This window comes from Talpa occidentalis, unplaced genomic scaffold, assembly GCF_014898055.3.
Source record: "Talpa occidentalis isolate TD23 unplaced genomic scaffold, MPIMG_talOcc4v2.1 talOcc4.8, whole genome shotgun sequence".
Classification (NCBI taxonomy): Eukaryota; Metazoa; Chordata; class Mammalia; order Eulipotyphla; family Talpidae; genus Talpa; species Talpa occidentalis.
In genome coordinates this window covers 118,861,129-118,879,326 of record NW_023605194.1, presented here as the reverse complement: position 1 = coordinate 118,879,326, position 18,198 = coordinate 118,861,129, and the positions used below count along the sequence as shown (strand labels likewise).

Below are 18,198 nucleotides of genomic sequence, written 5' to 3'. Positions count from 1 at the left end.
CGTCCCCAACACACCATCTGGTCAGTGAATAGCCGGCCTGGGTCTTGAGCGTTTACAGCCCCTCTGTGAGACACGCTGACCAGGCCACAGCCCTGCATGTCAAGGTCGGGGAAATAACAAGGCGTGAGCGTCGTGGCCACCAGAGAGGACAAGCACCACCGAGTTAGCACGTCCAAGGACGTGTTCTCCCTTCACTGGATTCCCTTCTCGACAGATGTACATTTTAGCACCTCCTTGTCCTGTCTTTGAAAATTTGGGGGGTGTCTAAAAACACCTAGTCTAAGCCATGACATTTTTGGCAGAGATAAATGTGGCTGTATGTGGCTGTGGGATGGCAGGCCCCCGCCCGCCCCCAATTTGGCAACTCTCAGACACCAGCAGGGAGTCGGAGAACTCGCTGGCTCAGTCCTAACTCTGACTCCCCCGGGTGGACGCGGCTTCCAACTCCATGGGCCGCTGATACCATCTCCTCTCCAGAAGCCGCCCGCCCAGGTCCTTCCCTGCGCGCGGGACCAGCTGGCTAGAAACCAGGGAAACATCTCCCCTGCTGTGTTGCCAGTTTACATGAAGGGCGTGACAGGGCCCAGATGAGTGTCAGTGTGGGGAAACGCACTGCCCAGGCCTGCACTCCCCAGCTGCCTCTGCTCACAGCCCGGAGCTTCGTGGGCCCTGCCCTGTGGGCGCCTGTGTACGCGCCGCCACTGGGGCGCGCCTGATGAGCCCTTGGTCCCCCAGCCGTCTCCTCTGGGGGCAGGGCAGTGAGTTTCAGCCCACTATTGGCAAGGTTGGTTGGCAGCCAGCCCCTGCTCCCAGGCGCTTCCACAAGTCCCTCATTCACAGCACAAGACTCTTCCCTCACGCTCTGTGCTTAGGAAATGCGAAGGGTCTAGAGTCTTTGCCAGGAGAGGGACAGAGGCCATGGGGGTGTGGTCCCCATGTCGCAGGTCCTCCTCGGGGCCTCCAGCCTTGGCATGCCGTTTGGACCATGTCCTTTTCTTGTGAAATTGTCCAGGACGCCATATACTCCTCTGGAAAAGAAAGCTGTCGATGACTCGGAAGACGAGGCGCTGGCGGGAGAGTGGGGCCTGGGGCAGCCGGCGGCCCAGGCCAGGACGGCAGCCGTCGTGGAGGTCAGGGGTGCCGTGGACGTCGTCCTCACTCCCCTGGTGGCGGAAGCTCTGGACAGGTATCAATTTTGTCTAAAAATATAAGCGGTGATTTATAACGCAAAAAGTACATGTGATATGAGAGTGTCAGGAAGGGAAAGTTTCCCCTTCTCTCAGGCCTTCGGCTGGTCTGATAACCAACACGAGACAGGTTAGCGGTCAAGAGTGTGGAGGTCTCTTGAGCGTGGGGCCCACGAAATGACCAAAGCCGTCCGTCCATACACTTCTAGGCGGAGGAACAATGCATTTGCAGGAACTGCGGGGAGGGAAAGCCTGCAGACTCGAGTGCAAAGTAGCCGGGGGGCCCACCTCAAGGAGAGAGAGTCTGTTAGATGAGTCAGTTTATTAGAATTTATCCTGGGACATTGCTCCTTGGAGTGCTCTGTGGGCACTGTCCGGTCGGAATGTCCTTTATTCAGCCAGAAGCACACCCTTGCCCAGGAATGCGGCTGCCCGCACTGTCCCCTGCAGGCGCAGGTGTTGGGCCCAGGCCGGCGCTTGGCACAGATTCTGACGCTGGCCACGCGGTTGCTCCATCCTTACCCGAGCGACGTCCTCAGGCTTTCTGTGCACAGGAGGGCCGTCCACTGCAGACCAGTTGGGGCCCCAGATGCCGTCACCTGAAGAGGCCCCTTGGATTCTCTGTCCGCGGGGAGCCTCATGTGTCTGGGGGGAAAGGTAGAGCCAGTTAGGCCCAAGTTTGGAACTCACAGCCAGAGCACTTAGCCTGGCACCCGGCGCTGCCCACCGCTCACCCCACTGTTGTGCAGGTACATTGAGGCCATGGCTCACTGTGCCAGCGCCCGGCACCCGGCCGCCATTGTGGACGACCTGCACGCCAGAGTCCTCAGGGAGGCCCTCCAGAACAGCACCTTCTCGGAACACGTAAGCCCCGGGAGCCAGCAGGGAGGCAGGTTGAGCGCCCTCCCTAGAAGCAGAACCTGAGCATTCCCGACTGTCGCCTTTCGTCCACACGTAAATTGGAGTCACGGCACATTCTTGATGGTCTTTGCGTGTTGCTGGTGCCAGAAGTCTCCACGTGTGCAGCCAGGCTGAGTCAGCAGCATCGAGGTCCTGATCGGCGTCCTCTCTGTTTTGGAAGTGGCTCCAGGCCTTTCCTAGAGCTTCCTCCCAGTGGGCGGCACAGTTGCGCCCCAAGAAACCATGTTGTCATTCTGTGGCATGTCCTGGGGTTCCGTTCACAGCCCGTGAGGGTCTCGCCCCTTGCCGTGCAGCCAACTTCTCACATATCGCCTGCCTGGCTCTGTGCTCTGAGCCTGGCTTCCCCACATGCTGGTAGCGTTGGAACTAGGGGAAGGTGACAGTGAAGCTGACTGTTCCTAGTGAGACAGTTACTCAAAGCAGGCGGGTCCCTCCTGTGACAGGTGGTCAGGGAGGAGTGGGCAGCGAGAACGTGGAGCCTTCCAGCCATCACGGGGTGGATGGCCAGAGCCGGGTAGGCCCCAGAGCTCCGACCTGTTTTGGAAGTGGCTTTAAGCCCTAGCGCCCTTGCTCTGGCTTCTGTCTCCACAGCTGACCTCACTGCACTTCCTGCCACTGCTCTCAGCCCGCAGCTGCCGGTGTGCTGCTGTCTCCGCGAGGCCTGGCAGCACGGGCTGGGCAGAAAGGGCCCCGGCTCAGCGCCTGCCGCCCTGGTGGTGTATATGTCACGAGGGAAGTGATCATTCTGTGTCCCATCTCTTTAGTTGTCTTCCAAGCAAGACATTAGAGGAACAAAAACCGAGCACCCCACCCCCCTGGGAACAACTACCCAAGGACCAGCGCAGACCCCACTCTCAAGGAAGCAAGACAGCGTGACCATCAGAGGCCTCCAGGCCAACGTCAGCATACCAAAGGTGACCGTGCGTCGCTAACTGTTTATGCCAAAGGTGACCTTGTGTCGCTGACTGTTTATGCCAAAGGTGACGGCGTTTCTTGAATTATTTTTCTTACACTGGTATTCATTTTTGTGTATTGAATGACAAAATCCCCATAAATCTCCCACCACTTCATCACCCTGAGCCATCACCATGGTCCCTTGTGCTGCTCCCTCCCCTCCCCTGCTGGATGCCTCGGGTCCAGAATTTGCCTGCCAGCTTGTCTTTTTTCACCTGACCCTTGTTTGGTTTCCGTATATTACTCCTGTGAGTGAACCATCTGATAATTTTTTTTCCTTCTGACTGAACATCATCACTGAGCATTATCCCTTCCAGCGCCACCCGTGCAGCTGCTAGTGGCCCGAGTTTCTCCCTGGTGAGGGCTGAGTGGTGCCCGCACGTGTATAGCCCGTGTCTTCCTGGCCCACTTGCCTGTTTGCTGTTGTGAACAGTGCTGCTGTGAACTCAAGAGTGGAGGTTTCCACTTGAATGAGTGCCTCAAAGGCAGCAGTTTAAAGCATTTTACTGGAAGAGGAGGGATTCTGGTGGCTCTTGTCCTTATATTCTCTGTGCTGACTGCTGGTGGAGTAGATCATGACAGCACAGGTGGTATTTGATTTGCCAGTGAGCCCACATGAGGGTTACCGTCATGTGGTTTACTTCAGCAGAAGTTTGTTAAACTCCTCAATACCCATCACTAGGCGTTTAGTCACGACCATCTGCATGGCTGGTAGACACGAGGCGGCTTCTTAGCGGCGGTCTTCTGACGGAGTGACACTCCGCTCTCCCCTCTCACACCTCTGATGTGTTGTGTGTCAGGTGAACTTGTGTTTGCTGCAAGCCTCTGTGGAAGAGCCTCCAGGTGCAGCCCCCGGCCGGGCCGTGGCTCACGTGTCCCTCGTGGCCCTGTGTTTCGACAGAATCACTACGCAAGTCCGTATGAACAGGTATGAAGTGTTGCTGCCCTGAGCCATGTGTCTCTCTGGCTGTGAAAGCAAGCCACCATCTTGTGCGTGCTTTTCTGCAAATGCTAATGTTAAAACTCGTAGGTGGCATTGGACGTTTGAATCTAACTTTATGTATGGAGTCGCAAAGTAGGTTCTTTAAAACTTTGTACTGTTTTTATTCACACAGTTTTCAGGAAACATTGCAGAATCTGTCATTAATGTTGGTTTGAATTAAGCAGTGAAATGGCTTTTGCAGCACGTATTAGTGAAGTGTCTCACTGTGATTAGGTGACACAGCTAACACTGCACAGCGAGACTTGGTGGGCGTTTAGATGCTAAGGGCCGTCACACTCTCTCCACAGCGGCGTGGTGGAGGAGGCTCCGACCAGTGCCGACCCTGCTAGGACGTCCGAGTTTGGAGGGTATGTCCACGCCACCAAGATGCAGCCTCAGTCCTCCGGGTCACTCAGGTCAAATGCTGGAGCAGAGAAAGGCATGGAAATCGCAGCCAAGCTGAACATCCACCGCGTCCATGGGCAGCTCCGGGGGCTGGACACCACAGGTAGGGGCCCACAGAGGAGACCGTGACATGTTTCAATATAAGAGGATGTTGCCAAAGGAAACATGATTTTCCCTTTGAAAATTGGTGTAACTTGCTGTGTGGGCAGGAAGCGCTGTGCATGTGTTGAGCACAGCCCTTAAGTGCGCGGCTCCCAGTCGGCACAGGCGGGTTGTCCCGCTCGCAGCGCTTCCTCCTGTCTGCATGCCTCTTCTGCCTGTTCCTTACGGAACCAGACAAGGTCTCTGCTGGCATTAAATGCCTTCTCCTGGCACAGCTGCATCAGAGAGTTGTGCCCCCAACACAGATGCGGCGGGGCAGGCGTGCTCTGTCATGCGTCGCCCTCTGCTTGGGGCTTGTGTCAGCTGTCCTGAGAGCATCTCACGGTGGGCAGTCAGGGCTTGGGGCTAGAGGCCTGGTCTTCTCCAAGGTGTTTGCTGTGCTGCTGCTGCACCAGGCGGGCAGCCCTGTGCCTTCCCAGCTCGGCTCACTGCCGGGGTCTCCCCAGCACTGCCACCCACCCACCCGATGACTCCGTTGTGGCCCAGGGTCGGCGCTGGGAAGGCTGCTCGGCACTGCAGTGGCCGCTGTGAGTGGTGGTGAGGTGTGACTTTGAAATGCACATTATCCAAAAAAAGCTCCTCAAAGACACAGCTTCCAGTGAAATTCCAAGGTGGATGTTTGTATAAAAATTCAGAACAGGGCCTCCCCGGTGGCGCAGTGGTTGAGCGCTGGGCTGCAAAGCTACCCGCAGCCTCTGCAGCGCCGGTTCCATCCCTGGCCACCGGCGAGGGTACCACATGGGCATAGACCTCTCCTGCCACGCCCACTGCTCCCTTCAGCAGTGTACTTCGTCCGTCTGCCTGTTCTGTTCCCCGCTCTGGCTCTGGTGAATTCTCTCACCGTCTGTGTTTCTGACTGTACCCCGGTTCTTGTATAAATAAATAAAAATAAATCTTTAACAAAAAAAATTCAGAACAAATAGAAACCAATTGAATAATGAGGAAATCATAGAAAAACATAGGTAATCATTTACCCTTTGGGGAAGACTTTATGCTAATAAATGCAAAGTGTGATATTTTCATACTCTGGGCTGTCACATCACTCTTAATGTCTTCGAAGAATTTTTAAAGATGGAAGAAATTTCTGTTGTGGCAACCAAAGCTAGGTTGGTGAAATCATCTCTGAGGAGCTAGAAGGAAATGTGCCTCCAGTGCAAACACGTCATCTCCAGGTGGCAAATTACACAGGGTCAGAAAGCCCTGCTTCTGTGTACGCGTGGGCGCCAGAGGGAGCCAAGGCGCCAGAGGCGAGGCCCTGCAGGCCCTGCATGCTGTCCCGCTGCGCGTGCTGCGGCTGCTTGGGGGGGCGGGGGGCGCCGGGATTGTAGCAGACGTTGGCATAAAGTGATCTTTCAGAAAAGGCTGTGATTGTCTTGGAGAGTCATGTTTTTCTTAAGGTTGGGTAACTAGTATTTCATTTTGTAAAACAGTGAAGTATTTGAAAATAGTTTGCTGTGAAGCTGAATTAGCTTTTGAATTGTAGAGCCTTAGCCTCTCCTGTCGTCTTTCAGAAACGAATTCACGCTGCCTTATGAACAATTGTTGTTAACTGCGGAATCTTCTCTCCCTCTTAATGCGACCTGAGTAAGACGTTTCCAGCACTCTGGAGTGGCACAGCCACGGCAGCATCGCGGAGGCTCTCCTGCAGACACTCAGGCTGCGTGTCCCGGCAGGCCCCAGCCCAGGGCCCTCGGGGTCTGTGGCTGGCATCTGTCGCAGGGGGGCCTTCTCTCTCTCTCCTGGTGCAGGCGCCGGCACCTGTGCCATCACCGCAATTCCCTTTGAGAAGTCCAAGGTCTTGTTCACGCTTGAGGAGCTGGATGAGTTCACGTTTGTGGATGAGACAGACCAGCAGGCTCTTCCCGACGTCGCTCGGATAGGCCCCAGTCAGGAGAGGTGGGGCTGGATCATGTTCGAGTGTGGGCTGGAAAACTTAACCATAAAAGGTAAGTGCTTTAAAAATTCTGCTCAAGTGGGAGACATATTGCCCTGACCGCTGACATGTTTCCAACAGTCCCATCTGCAAGCAGGAAGCGAGGGGCCTGGAATCGGGGCCGGGCCGGGTGCCCCTGTGCAGGCTCCTCCAGCGCGCCCTCAGTGGGGTTCAGGATGTGCCCAGTAAAGGGTTGAGCCATCAGCTCTGGAATGAACCCTTGCTTAGCAAACCATCAGGCTTCACCACCCCAGGCAGATGCTGCCCCCCTGGGGATAGCCGTCACGCTGGCCACCTCTGTGCCGGGGGCGTGTCACACAGGCCGCCTGTGCTGCAGTTCCTCACCCAACAGCCGGCTGATACCACTTTCAGAGCTCAGGGCTGAATCTTGGCAGGAGAAAGACTTTTTTTTTTTTTTTTTTTCAATTTATACAAGAGCTGGGGTATAGGCCAGAGGTACCAGAGGGCAAGAGAATTCACCAGAGACAGAGCGGGGAGCAGAACAGGCAGACTGATGAAATACACTGCTGAGGGGAGCAGCGGGCACGACAGGAGAGGTCTGCCGGGCCATATGGGAATCTCCCCACTGGCCGGGAATTGAGCCTGTGCTACAGAGTCTGCGGACAGCTTCACAGCACTGCGCTCAACCCGTGCACCACTGGGGAGGCCCAGGAGACAGACTTAAGAGATTTTTATCTTGACGGATATCGTGCAGTGTTGAGGCACCCGCCGTTTTCAATAAATACATTCTCCGTTTTTGCAGGAGGAAGACAGTCGGGCGCTGTTCTGTACAATGCTTTTGGCGTCATGGGCCAGGCCAGCGTCGCTGAGAGGGGCGGCGCTCCGACACCCAGCGGCTCCTCTGACTCGCCCACGGGCAGTGGCTACAACACCGACGTGTCTGAGGACGCTCCTCCCCGCGGCCGTGCCAGCCCCCCGTCCGGCCCGGACGGGGACTCTGCTTCAGACGAGCAAGTTGGTGAATTTCTAGTAATAATAATGCTTTGGAAAAGCAATGTAAGACACCATGTGCCCACTCCAGCGAACGTCTGGAGGATGTCTGTCTGCCTGTAGCTTGGGCTTTGCTCTAATAGTAGCCAGAGCGTTTTGGCGACTCTAATGCGTGTAGAGCGCGGCTGCTGGCCTGCGGGCGCTGCGCCCCAGACCTGCTCACCTGCTGAGAGCCTCATGTGAGGCCTGCTCGTGCTGCAGGAGCTTAATTGTCTTTGTCAGATAATGAATTACTAGAATTTAGGAAAATCAGGCTTTGTTTTTATGTTCTTTGAAGGATTTTAGCAGACTCAGTCTTTAAATGGCTTCCTCACATGCATGCTCCAAATATTTTGTCGCTGCCTCCTCGTGCTGGAGGAGCTGGTGCCAGCGCATTGCTCTCACTGGAGGCGCTTTATGGTGGTGACCTGGGAGCAGCAGTTGTGGCCACAGAGCAGGTGTAGCTCTCAGAGGGGGCTTGGGCGGGTCCCCAACCCTCTCTTGGGTCTCCTCATCTCGGGCAGGAGTTCTATTCTGACCTCGCCTCCTGGCGCTGTGGGGGTGAGGGAGACCAGGCAGCGTGCCTGAGACGGGGTTCAGTAGTGAGGCCTGGTGGTAGGCCGGAGCTCTAAGACGGGAGCCGCCAAGAAGCCCTGAAAGGCCAAAAACCAAAACCAAGGGCTGCGGCAGAACAACACCCGCACAGGAGGGGCTTGTGGGCTGTAGCCGAACAAAGGGCAGGGACTGGTAGAGGACAGGTCAGTCTATGGGTCTCACCTACGCACCCGCACAAGAGGCCTCGGGCCCCAAGAACAACCACACGGGGTTTATTTTACAAAGGGGAGACAGCGAGCTCATTGTGGCAGCCTGTAGTGGCTGCCTCACTCAGAGTTTCCACCAGCGGCACCAGCAGAGTGCTGGTCACCTGTCAACACAGCTGGCCAGCGCCGGCCAGTAGAGATGGTCACTGCTGGTCCCCCAGAGGTGGTGTCAGAGACACCCAGTGTTCACAGCTCTGTGTGAGCTGTCGGGCGACACCAGCAACAAACAGCTCTTGGGACGCCGGGTTGGGGCCTCTGAGGCTCCCTTCAGGGGGCTCCCTTCAGGACGAGGCCCCGGCCCTGCAGTCAGCTTTTCCCCCTCCTCGAGGGCGGCTGCTTGATGTGTCTTTCCTTCTTTCTTCGGAGGCCAGGAGCGGAGTCTGGCCTCCGCTCCTCCCCCCTTGGAGGCAGGAGCCATCTGTGCCCTTCAGAGGCTGGCGGCACCTCCTCCCCCACAGTTCTGGTCCCTGGCTTATATCCTCTGGCAGGGCGCCCCTCCCAAACGTCTGATTGGACCATTTTTTAATCCTGTGGCTGGACCGTGTAGTTCCGTCAGCCGACTGTTCACACCTGATCGGTCCATTCCACGTCCAGGAAGTGAAGGGGCGGTTGCTGGGCTCCGGGAAGCCGCAGCCAGAGTGGCCTGTGGGGGAGCCACGGGAGCGAGACCGGCACTGCCGCTCCCGCCGCGGAGCCGCCCGCTTCCAGGAATGTGCACAAAAGTGTGCGCCGAGGCGCGCATACCTGCCCGCCCACCTGTGCCCCGACCAGCGGAGGGGAGCCCACCTTGCAGGGCAGGGGCGCGTGGGCCAGCGCCGGGCGTCCCCTCCGAGCCCAGCGGCTGGGGCTTGTTTCTGGAACATTTGCTGTGATTTGACAGTTCAAGAGACTTTGCTCACGAAGTCTGTGGAGATGTTTGGGGGCCAGGCAGGGAGCTACCCTCCCTGTGGTTGCTCTGCCTCTTGCTCTGGGTGAAGGTCCTCCGTCCAAGGCCTTGTGTGTGCCCATTTTTGGCCAGCATCCCTCGGCCTCTGTCCCACCCCGGCGTGTCCTCTCCTGTGCCAGGCCAGCTCATGGCTGGCGAGTGCCCCTCCTGCTGTGTCCTTGCCGCGCTGGCACAGACACCCGCATCTGCCCAAAGCCGCGGGGGATGGTGCTCCCTGCCCACCCCTCTCGGGGACATGGGCTATCCCCCCATCTCTGCGAGGGGCCCCACTGTCCAAAAGTGGGCTGGCCTAGTTGGTAGGTGATTTGGGGGGTCTGGGAATGCTGAAAAAAAAGTCCGTATAAGTTAATGGATGGTGATGGTGTTTTTTTCCTTGAAGATTATGTTTCTTAGCTTTCTGTATTTCAAAGAACTGCAGATGCCTAAAATATTCTTGCTTCTAACAACAGATTCAAATTACTAGTACTTAACCAGGAATGTTTTCCTTTAATTTATTTGAACAAGGCCTTGGGTAGAATTCCTTATGGCGCTTTATTTGGAAGTATAAGATATTCTTTTAAAATGAAATGCAAACTAGGTTGCAGGGGAGGTGGGGCCTTAGCTCTCGAGCTTGCTCCCTGTTCTCCTTCCTCTCCTCTTCGCTGGGAAGCCAGCACTGAACACCCTCAGCAGCAGAGACTGACGGAGTGGTCGGGAAGCCGTCGGCTGCTGGGGTCTCAGGCGAGTGACTCGACACAGCGCAGCAGCTTCCAGACCGTGCCTTGGAACCTCAGAGCTCTGTGGCTGTTTCTCAGCGTGAGGAGAGGCCTGGGCCAGGCCCGGCCACACGGCCTGCAAAGCTTCTGCCTGTGGAGCTTGACTTGCTTGGGCGGTTTTGTGTCTGAGAGGGCAGTTCTCGTCTGAGCTGGTGGCACCAGGGCCACACACCAACACGTGCCGTCGCTGTGTCTCGTGTAGGACGAAGGAGTAGAGTCTGACGACTTGAAGAAGGATCTGCCCTTGATGCCGCCGCCCCCCGACTCCTGCAGCATGAAGCTGGCCATCCGGGAGATCTGGTTCAGCTTCGCGGCCCCCACCAACGTGCGCGCCCCGGCCCACGCCTTCTCCAGGTGAGGCGCCGGGGGTCCTCCTTCCGCCTGCCGCGCCTGCCTCCCGCGGCCTTGGTGCCGCCTCCTAGGGCCCAGCCGGCTGCCCCGCCTGCCCCACCCTGCAGACTCCTGCGCGGGTTCAGCTTCTCTGCTCCAGCTTCGCTCTCGCCAGCCACCCCGGTGGGCCCTTTGCCCTCTCGCCTCTGGTGGGCTTGTGCATTTCTTGTCCCTGTCCCCGCGTGTCCCGATCACAGGTCGCCAGTCAGTTTGTGGTCAGAAGGAGCCATGAGCTTGTGTAAATGGAAGAGCCAATAAGTACAGTACGAGAAGGTGATGGGAATGGGAATGGGAGCTTGATGCTTGTTTCGGTGATTCTTTTCTTTCTAAAGGCAGCTAAACCTCCTAAGTACGGCGACACCGGCCGTCGGGGCTTGGCTTGTCCCCATCGACCAGCTCAAGTCGTCGCTGCACAGGCTGGAGACGGAGGGCACCCTGCGGGTCTGCGCCGTCATGGGCTGCATCATGACTGAGGCGCTGGAGGTGCGTCTGTCACGGCATCACCCTCACAGCTGGGCTCTGCCCCGGCAGGAGCCGGGGGGAGGGGCGGCTCTGCGCCCTTCGCTCTGCACCGTTCTGAGTGTTGTCTTGCTTTGTTTCAGAATAAAAGCGTGCATTTCCCCCTGAGAAGTAAGTACAACAGGCTCACGAACGTCGCCCGCTCTCTCCAGGAGAACCCCTCATGCCTGCTGTGCAGCATCCTGCACCACTACCTGCACCAGGCCCGCCACTCAGTCATCGAGGACGCCACCACGGTGAGCCCCGGCGGGATGGGCGGCCGGCCCTGGGAGGCTCTGCAGGGGCAGCACCAGCTTTGTTCTTCCGCCATCACGCTGTGAGGCTTCGGGCAGAGGCAGCCAAGTGGGTGGAACGTGCCTGCCCGTGCCCCACTGTCCCGAGCAGAAAGGCGCGGTCAGGGGCGTCTGGGCCTTGGGGGTGCTGCTGTCGGACCTCAGCGGTCGCTTTGCAGTTTGTGGCCTGGTGCCTCCGGGCGGGCGCCAGCGGGTCGGGGCCACATCCTGCACAGCGACAGTGGTGGCCTCACGTGGCCACTCCTGGCGTTGCAGAGCGACGGGCTGCCTGCCTTGGTCACGCTCAAGAAGGGCCTGGTGGCCCTAGCCCGGCAGTGGATGAAGTTCATCGTGGTGACCCCAGCCTTCAAAGGCGTCAGCCTGCACCGGCCAGCCCAGCCCCCGAAGCCGTGCTCCGGCGGGGACCGGGAGCCCGAGGATGGGCTTGGGCTGGACAGTGGGGGCGGCCTCCAGAGCGACACCAGCGCCGACGGGGCGGAGTTCGAATTTGATGCAGGTGATTCTGAGAACACCCGTGCCAGACACGCAGCTGGCAGCACAGCGCCTGCGGCCACGTCGCCACTCTGTGGCCCAAATTAGAAATACTGACCCCTGAAGTTCTGCAAGAACGATGGGGCTCAATCCGAATGCGTGTTGCTCCCACTTGTGCCAACCTGTCACGCAGCTCTGATGCGGGAGTGCGGGACCCGGCAGCCCGAGTGCTTGGGGCCACTGGCCATGCGTCCCTGTACCTGTGCACGTGTGTGTGTGTGTATGCGTGTGTGCATATGCACGCATTTGGGGGTGTGTGAATGCGGGTGTGCACATGTGTGAGGCTATGCATGTGGGTGTGCATGTGTGGGGTTGTGCACGTGTGTGTGTGCAGGTGTGAACACGTGTGGGGTGTGCGTTTGCAGGTGTACACACGTGTGCATGTGCAGAAGTGGGCGCACGTGTATGGGTGCAGGTGTGCATGTGTGTGGGGGTTGTGCACGTGTGCCTGGATGTGCGCACAGCTCCCCAGGCCAGCCTTCTCCAGGAGCCCCTGTGTGTCCTGGGCTGCGCGGCCCTGCCCGGAGCTGGACCCTGTGCTTGGGCCACGATTCGTGGCGCAGACCCAGAGAGGCGCGAGAACACGCTCGGAGCCCACCAGCTTCAGTGCTTTCCAAAAGTCAGTTTTATTATCTGATGCATCTTCGATGTAAATTTTTCTTGTGGTATTTTGAGAAAAATTGAAAGTACCCGGGGGGAAAAGGTGGTACTCTTGAGATGAGAGCGAACAGATGGCTGCGTCACAACCCCGGGGCTGGGTTTTATTATTTATGTTGAAAATGTCCAGTCTACACACTGCCCGCCGCGCAGTCAGCCTGCTTTCTAGTGCTGTCCACTGGAGCCCGCGGGAAGGCCTGAGCGCAGTGGCCGGGCTTTGCACTCCCCGCTTGGGTGGGAAGGACCTGGGGCACGTCCTCCAGTAATACCCGCTGGTTCGGTGTGTTCTTGTCACACCTGTGAGGACAGCACAGGCGGGTTGCTCCAGCACAGGCTGCAGCATGGGCAGCCCCACGTCTGTGGTGGCTCCAGCCTTGCTGTCCGGTGGAGGGAGTGTGGTGAGTGTGCTCCCTGTGAGGGGCCTTCTGCCCACCCAGAGCCCGGCCCCGCAGCCCCAACTGGCCATGGCACGTCGGGGAGTGAAGGACCAGTGAGCACGCGGCCGGGCGGGGGTGACGCTGCTGTGACCAGACCCCCTGCTGGGTCGGTAGGCCTGCGAGGCCGGCTCCAGCTCAGTCGTTTGCTTCAAGTCGCTGTTCCCGAGCCCCAGGGCCACGCCGGTGGCTGGGACTGCCTTTGCCTGAACTGAGCGGATGGAGGGCAGGAAGGGAGTGAGCCGACAGATGCCGTGGGCCCCGGTGCGGGGTGGAGCCCCGGCCCCAGCCAACGCGCCCCTCTGACCATTGCAGCCACGGTCAGCGAGCACACCATGCTGCTGGAGGGCCCGGCCGGCCGGCCGCCGCCTGGAACCTCTGGGCCCGTGAGCGGGGCCGAGATCATGAGGAAGCTTTCCAAGACGCACACCCACAGCGACTCTGCGCTGCGGATCAAGGTACTGCCCAGCGCAGCGTGTGGGCGTGGGGTGGGGGCCCCCCCCATCGTCTCAGCTTGGAGTGCCGCATGTCTGCCCCGGGCTCCAGAGGGCGCTTCTGTGTCCTGGTCTCCATGAGCGCCTAGCTCTGGCCGCTGTCATCAGCCATGACTTTAGGGCCCTTTTGTCGTCAGTCTGTAGCATGTCTGTTCGCTGGAAGACAGCGTTGAAAACGTCGATCTCTCTGTGATTGTTACTTTCAATGAGAGGCCTTTTAGGAGGAGCAAGGTCCAGGTACAGTTGAGTTTCTGACTTTGTTCAGAAGCGTAGCTAGTGACTAGCGAGCACCTGGGAGCAAGCAGCAGAGCAAGCAGTGGGGCTGGCGAGCGTCTCCTGGCCGTGGCCAGCTGTGCTTGGAGCCGGCTGTTCCAGGCACTGTCTGGAGCCAGACCCCTGCCCAGCTCCTGGGCTCGTGAGGGTGACAGGTGCCATGCGCAGCCCTGCCCGGCGCCCCCACGAGCCTGCTCCTTCCACAGGGCACCCACCCCTACCACTCGCTGAGCTACACCAGCGGGGAGACCGCCACGGACTCACCGGCGCATGGCGGGCGCACCGGGGCGCCAGCGAGGGAGAGCCCCAGGAAGGAGAGCCTGCTCAGCTACCTCACAGGCAGCTTCCCTAGCCTGCACAACCTCCTGGAGGGGACACCCCAGAGGGGGGGCACAGCTGGCCGGAGTGGCTCGCTCACCAGGACAGGTGCGTACAGGGCAGCCCGTTCAGGCCACACGTGCTGGTCCTGCCCCATCTTGGAGGTGGGGCCTGGGAAGCTTTGCGTCTCGTTTGCGTTGTAGAGTCTCCGCATCTACAGAGCTGCCCCCGGGCGCCGAGGGTGGGTGCAGCCCGGCCAGCAGTGGGTCCTGTCTCAGTGAGGACGGGTGGTCACGGCTGCCGTGACACACGAGCACCGAGTCATTGTGTCTGGAAACGTCCGCAGGGGTGGACGTCTTAGCCCGGCTTTTCAGAAGTAGCGGCAGAAATCACATTTCCTGCTCTTAGCTCCCAAGTCCCAGCCCTGCTCAGCCCAGCTGTGTTTCCAGGAGCCACCCTGGCCACGGACATGCTGTCTGAGCACCCGCTGCTGTCCGAGCCGTCATCCGTGAGCTTCTACAACTGGATGTCCAACGCCGTGGGTGGCCGAGCGGGCCCTGCGCAGGAGTCCCCCGCCCCCAGGCCCGGGCACAGCAGCCTCCCCACAGGTGCTGACCAGCGTGGCGTCTGCCGGGTGTCTGACCACGCGTGCCGTAGTGGCACGGCCTGTTTTCCAGAGCCGCAGGCCGGGCGGGGCCCGTGTGGGGCCCGCCCTGGGTCTTGGCTCAGGCTGTGCGTGACAAGTTTGCCTGGCCCGCAGTGGGGGCAGGGGCGGGGGTGGGCAGTACAACCCTGGCGGTTTCCGGATGCAGACTCCGGTGCACTCAGGGTGTGGGCAGCGGCTCTCATGACCTGCTCCAGCCCGCGGCCTGCGGGCACCAGCTGGACTCCCAAAGAGCTCGGCCTATGGGCGCTGACAGTTGAGCTTGGTGCCGCTTGTCCCTGTGGTGGTATCTGGCCACCCTCCTGCCGCACGGTGCCTGGGATGCCGAGCCGGGCCTCCTGCCACAGCGGGCAGGTCCCATGCCATCCCCACAGCATGAACGAACCTCCGACATTGCCTCCGTCAGGTGTGGCGCCCAATCTGCCCACAATACCCTCGGCCTCAGATTTCAACACCGTGTTGTCCAGTGACCAGAACACTCTGGACGGGACCCAGTCTCAGCACAGCACGAGCCAGGACGACGTGGCGGGGGTGGAGGAGGCCCACCCCGGCTTCCCCGCGGTCCAGCTTGCCGATGCCCAGGTGAGCCAGTCCCATCGCCCTGACCAGGCTCGCACATGGGAAGCCCCTGGGCTGAGGGCTGCACACCCAGCAGCAGTGATCCTGTCACTGGGGGTGGACTGGCCGCCGCGGTGCGGGGTCCCGGTGTCTGCAGAACCGTGCGGGGGCAGTGGTGGTGGCTGGAGAGGTCTTGAGCAGAGCAGTGAAGCCTGAGGACGCTGCGTGCAGGGTGGGGGGAGCGCGTGGAGGTCGAGGGCAGTGAGGTGCTGAGGGGGGCCCCACCCCGTGGCTGCAGAGATGGGGGGCGGCACTCAGCCTCTGTGGAGGCACCTTGAGGCCCAGCCAGAAGGCATGTGGAGGGCAGGGCTGGGTGAGGGTGTTGCTTTTTCAGCACAAGGGGAGAGCGTGTTGCCTGTTTGTGAGGAGCGGGGAGCGTGCTGGCCGGGAGGAGGAGCAAGAAGGGAGAAAAGGGTGCCTCGTGCAATGGCCAGATCTCCTTGACGTTCCGTGAAGTGTTTTCATGTTAACGTAGGACATTGGGCTGTTTTGTTGACCTAGTTCATCGGACGGGCATGGAAACACCGTGGGCGCCCGTGCCTGTGTGGGGCGCGGGACGCAGGATGCCCTGCAGTGCAGGCTCTCGGGCAGGGTGAGGGCCTTTGCCCTTCTGGCAGACCTGAAGTGGCACAGAGCTGCCAGGTGTACTGTTTAGTTCACGTAAAATCAGAGCTGTTGGTTCTGCGAGACCTTGTGTCCCTCCCACTTGAGCAGGACAGGATGCTCGGGGGTGACGCGGTGCCCTCCTGCCTCCAGGTGGTCTTCAGGCCCCTGCTGAGCCACACGGGGATCCAGGCACAAGACGCCGCACCGCTCTGCTGCCGCGTGCACTTCGGGGAGCACCTGTCCTTCTCGGGGGCGCTGGACTGCCTGCGGGCGGACATCGTGGACTCGGACACAGCCAAGGAGAGGAGGGGCCGGAGAGCCCGCAGGTGTGTGCCCGCGGCTGTGCTGGCTCTGGGCAGGGCTCTGGATGCCCACAGGGACGGTGCCCTCCCTTGGCAGAGCAGGGGCCATGTTTTCTCGTCCTGGGTCGAGTCACGTCTTGCAGCTCGTGGGCGTCAGCCCACTCACACATACGTGTGGGCTCCCTCAGGAGGGTGTGGGCATCTCTGCCCCCCTGCAGCCAGCACATCCCACCGCAGAGTCTCCTGCACGGTAATGGGCATCGCGTCCCTGGAGAAGGCGGTAAAGCCTGTCCTTCCCCCCCTCCCCACGCGTAGGCCCGGCCACGTGAACCTCCCCCCGCTGGAGTTCAAGCCGGCCCTGATGCTGGAGACCTTCAGCCTCAGCGCCATGGTGATGGAGAAGTCCGTGTGCGCCCCCCGGCCCTCCGCCCACGCCCTGACTTTCCACGACCTCAGCAAGCGCCACCACAGCACCTTCCACTGCAACTTCACCGTCTCCTGCCAGTCCATCAGCCAGCACGTGGACATGGCGCTGGTGCGCCTCGTGCACCAGTTCAGCACCATGGTCGACGGCATCAAGGCCACGCAGACGGACATCAAGCTCAGCAGGTACACCGCGGGGTCGGCCTCCCCGACGCCGACCTTCCGGACCAGGAAGCACCGGGACTTTCGCTCCTCAGACTTCAGCCGCAGCTCCCGGGGCAGCCTGAACGGCGGCAACAGGGCGGGCAACGCCAAGGGCAAGCGGGCCCCCGCGGAGAGCAGCAGGAAGGAGCCGCGGGGCAAGAACTCCCTGGGGAGACCCGAGCGGAGAACTTCCAAGGTGTCCAGGAAGGGCTCCAAGGACGTGGTGGACCACATGGCCATCCACATGGACGACTCGGACTCCATCACCGTGTCGGAGCAGAGCGAGCCCTCGGCCGAGTGCTGGCAGAACATGTACAAGCTGCTCAACTTCTACTCGCTCATCTCGGACCCCACGGGCATCCTGGAGACGTCCTCGGAGACGTTTGGGCCCGCGGGTAAGGGGGAGCCTCGTGGCTTTGCGTTTCCCTTGGGAGGGGCAGCGGCAGCAGAACCGCCAGCTGCCCGCGTCCGTGACGCTGCGCGCAGGCGACTGACGCCAGGGGGCGCAGAGGGGCTGGGCCGCTGTGGGAGGAGGTGGGAGAGGGGGCTGGTGGGGGGCCACGCACCCCCCTCAGGGCCCCGCCCCGCGTGCGGCTTCCCAGGCGTCCGCAGCCCCACGGAGCCGCCGTGCAGAGTGGTGTTTGAGGACGAGCAGGACGGTGGCAGCCCGGCGCGGGCCCAGCGGAAGCGCAGCGCGGCCTCGGCGGAGCCCCAGCACGTGACGCTGGTGGTGTTTGGCATCGGCATGGTGACCCGCACCCACCTGGAGGCCGACATCGGGGGGCTGACCATGGAGTCGGAGCTGAAGCGCATCCATGGCAGCTTCACGCTGAAGGAGAAGATGAAAGGTGGGTGGGCCCTGCGGGCGCCCGGTCATGGCTGGCTGAGCACGGCCGGCGCGGCCGCCAGAGCGGCGCGGCCGGCCCCTTCATCTGAGAACGGCCCCGTCTGCACGCCTGCTGCGGCCCCGCTCACAGCCCCTCTCCCCCGCCAGACGTCTTGCACCAGAAGATGACGGAGACCTGCGCCACCGCGCACATCGGCGGGGTCAACATCGTGCTGCTGGAGGGCGTCACGCCCAACATTCAGTGAGTGGCCTTTCGGGGCTCGTGGTCCCTGCCCCGCACCCTTGGGGCTTCCAGACCGACGTCGTGGTCCAGGTCTCGGGGTTCTGCCCCTCCGAATGTCGCCCAAGAAATGTTTACAGGAGAGCCATCGTTCTTGCTCAGATTGGTTCGCTAACTGCCTCCCGTCCACACACCATAAGCTCCGTGGGGGGGAAATTAAGGACAGTGCAGACCCCAGTGGGATGCCCAGGCTCGGGGAACAGCGGAGGTGCCCGGGGCTGCTCGTTCCGGGCGCCCATGTTCTCGTCGGCATCGGGGTTTCTGATGCCGTTTTGCATTAGAGAACTGA

General features: G+C 60.4%; 1 protein-coding gene across 10 annotated transcripts in view; it reads left to right on the top strand.

Moving 5' to 3' along the window:
• BLTP1 (bridge-like lipid transfer protein family member 1) overlaps window positions 1-18,198 on the top strand; it is a 98,125-nt gene that overhangs the window by 38,773 nt on the left and 41,154 nt on the right. For all 10 annotated transcript variants that reach the window (XM_054690380.1, XM_054690379.1, XM_054690381.1 and 7 more), the window contains 19 exons: window positions 1,013-1,186; window positions 1,937-2,051; window positions 2,873-3,022; window positions 3,863-3,990; window positions 4,353-4,552; window positions 6,360-6,557; window positions 7,308-7,519; window positions 10,259-10,410; window positions 10,779-10,929; window positions 11,049-11,201; window positions 11,514-11,754; window positions 13,196-13,338; window positions 13,854-14,073; window positions 14,415-14,573; window positions 15,036-15,211; window positions 16,004-16,179; window positions 16,471-17,177; window positions 17,385-17,630; window positions 17,777-17,870. In XM_054690380.1, the coding sequence (XP_054546355.1) occupies window positions 1,013-1,186; window positions 1,937-2,051; window positions 2,873-3,022; window positions 3,863-3,990; window positions 4,353-4,552; window positions 6,360-6,557; window positions 7,308-7,519; window positions 10,259-10,410; window positions 10,779-10,929; window positions 11,049-11,201; window positions 11,514-11,754; window positions 13,196-13,338; window positions 13,854-14,073; window positions 14,415-14,573; window positions 15,036-15,211; window positions 16,004-16,179; window positions 16,471-17,177; window positions 17,385-17,630; window positions 17,777-17,870 (3,795 nt within the window). The remainder of the gene's footprint in view (window positions 1-1,012; window positions 1,187-1,936; window positions 2,052-2,872; window positions 3,023-3,862; window positions 3,991-4,352; window positions 4,553-6,359; window positions 6,558-7,307; window positions 7,520-10,258; window positions 10,411-10,778; window positions 10,930-11,048; window positions 11,202-11,513; window positions 11,755-13,195; window positions 13,339-13,853; window positions 14,074-14,414; window positions 14,574-15,035; window positions 15,212-16,003; window positions 16,180-16,470; window positions 17,178-17,384; window positions 17,631-17,776; window positions 17,871-18,198) is intronic.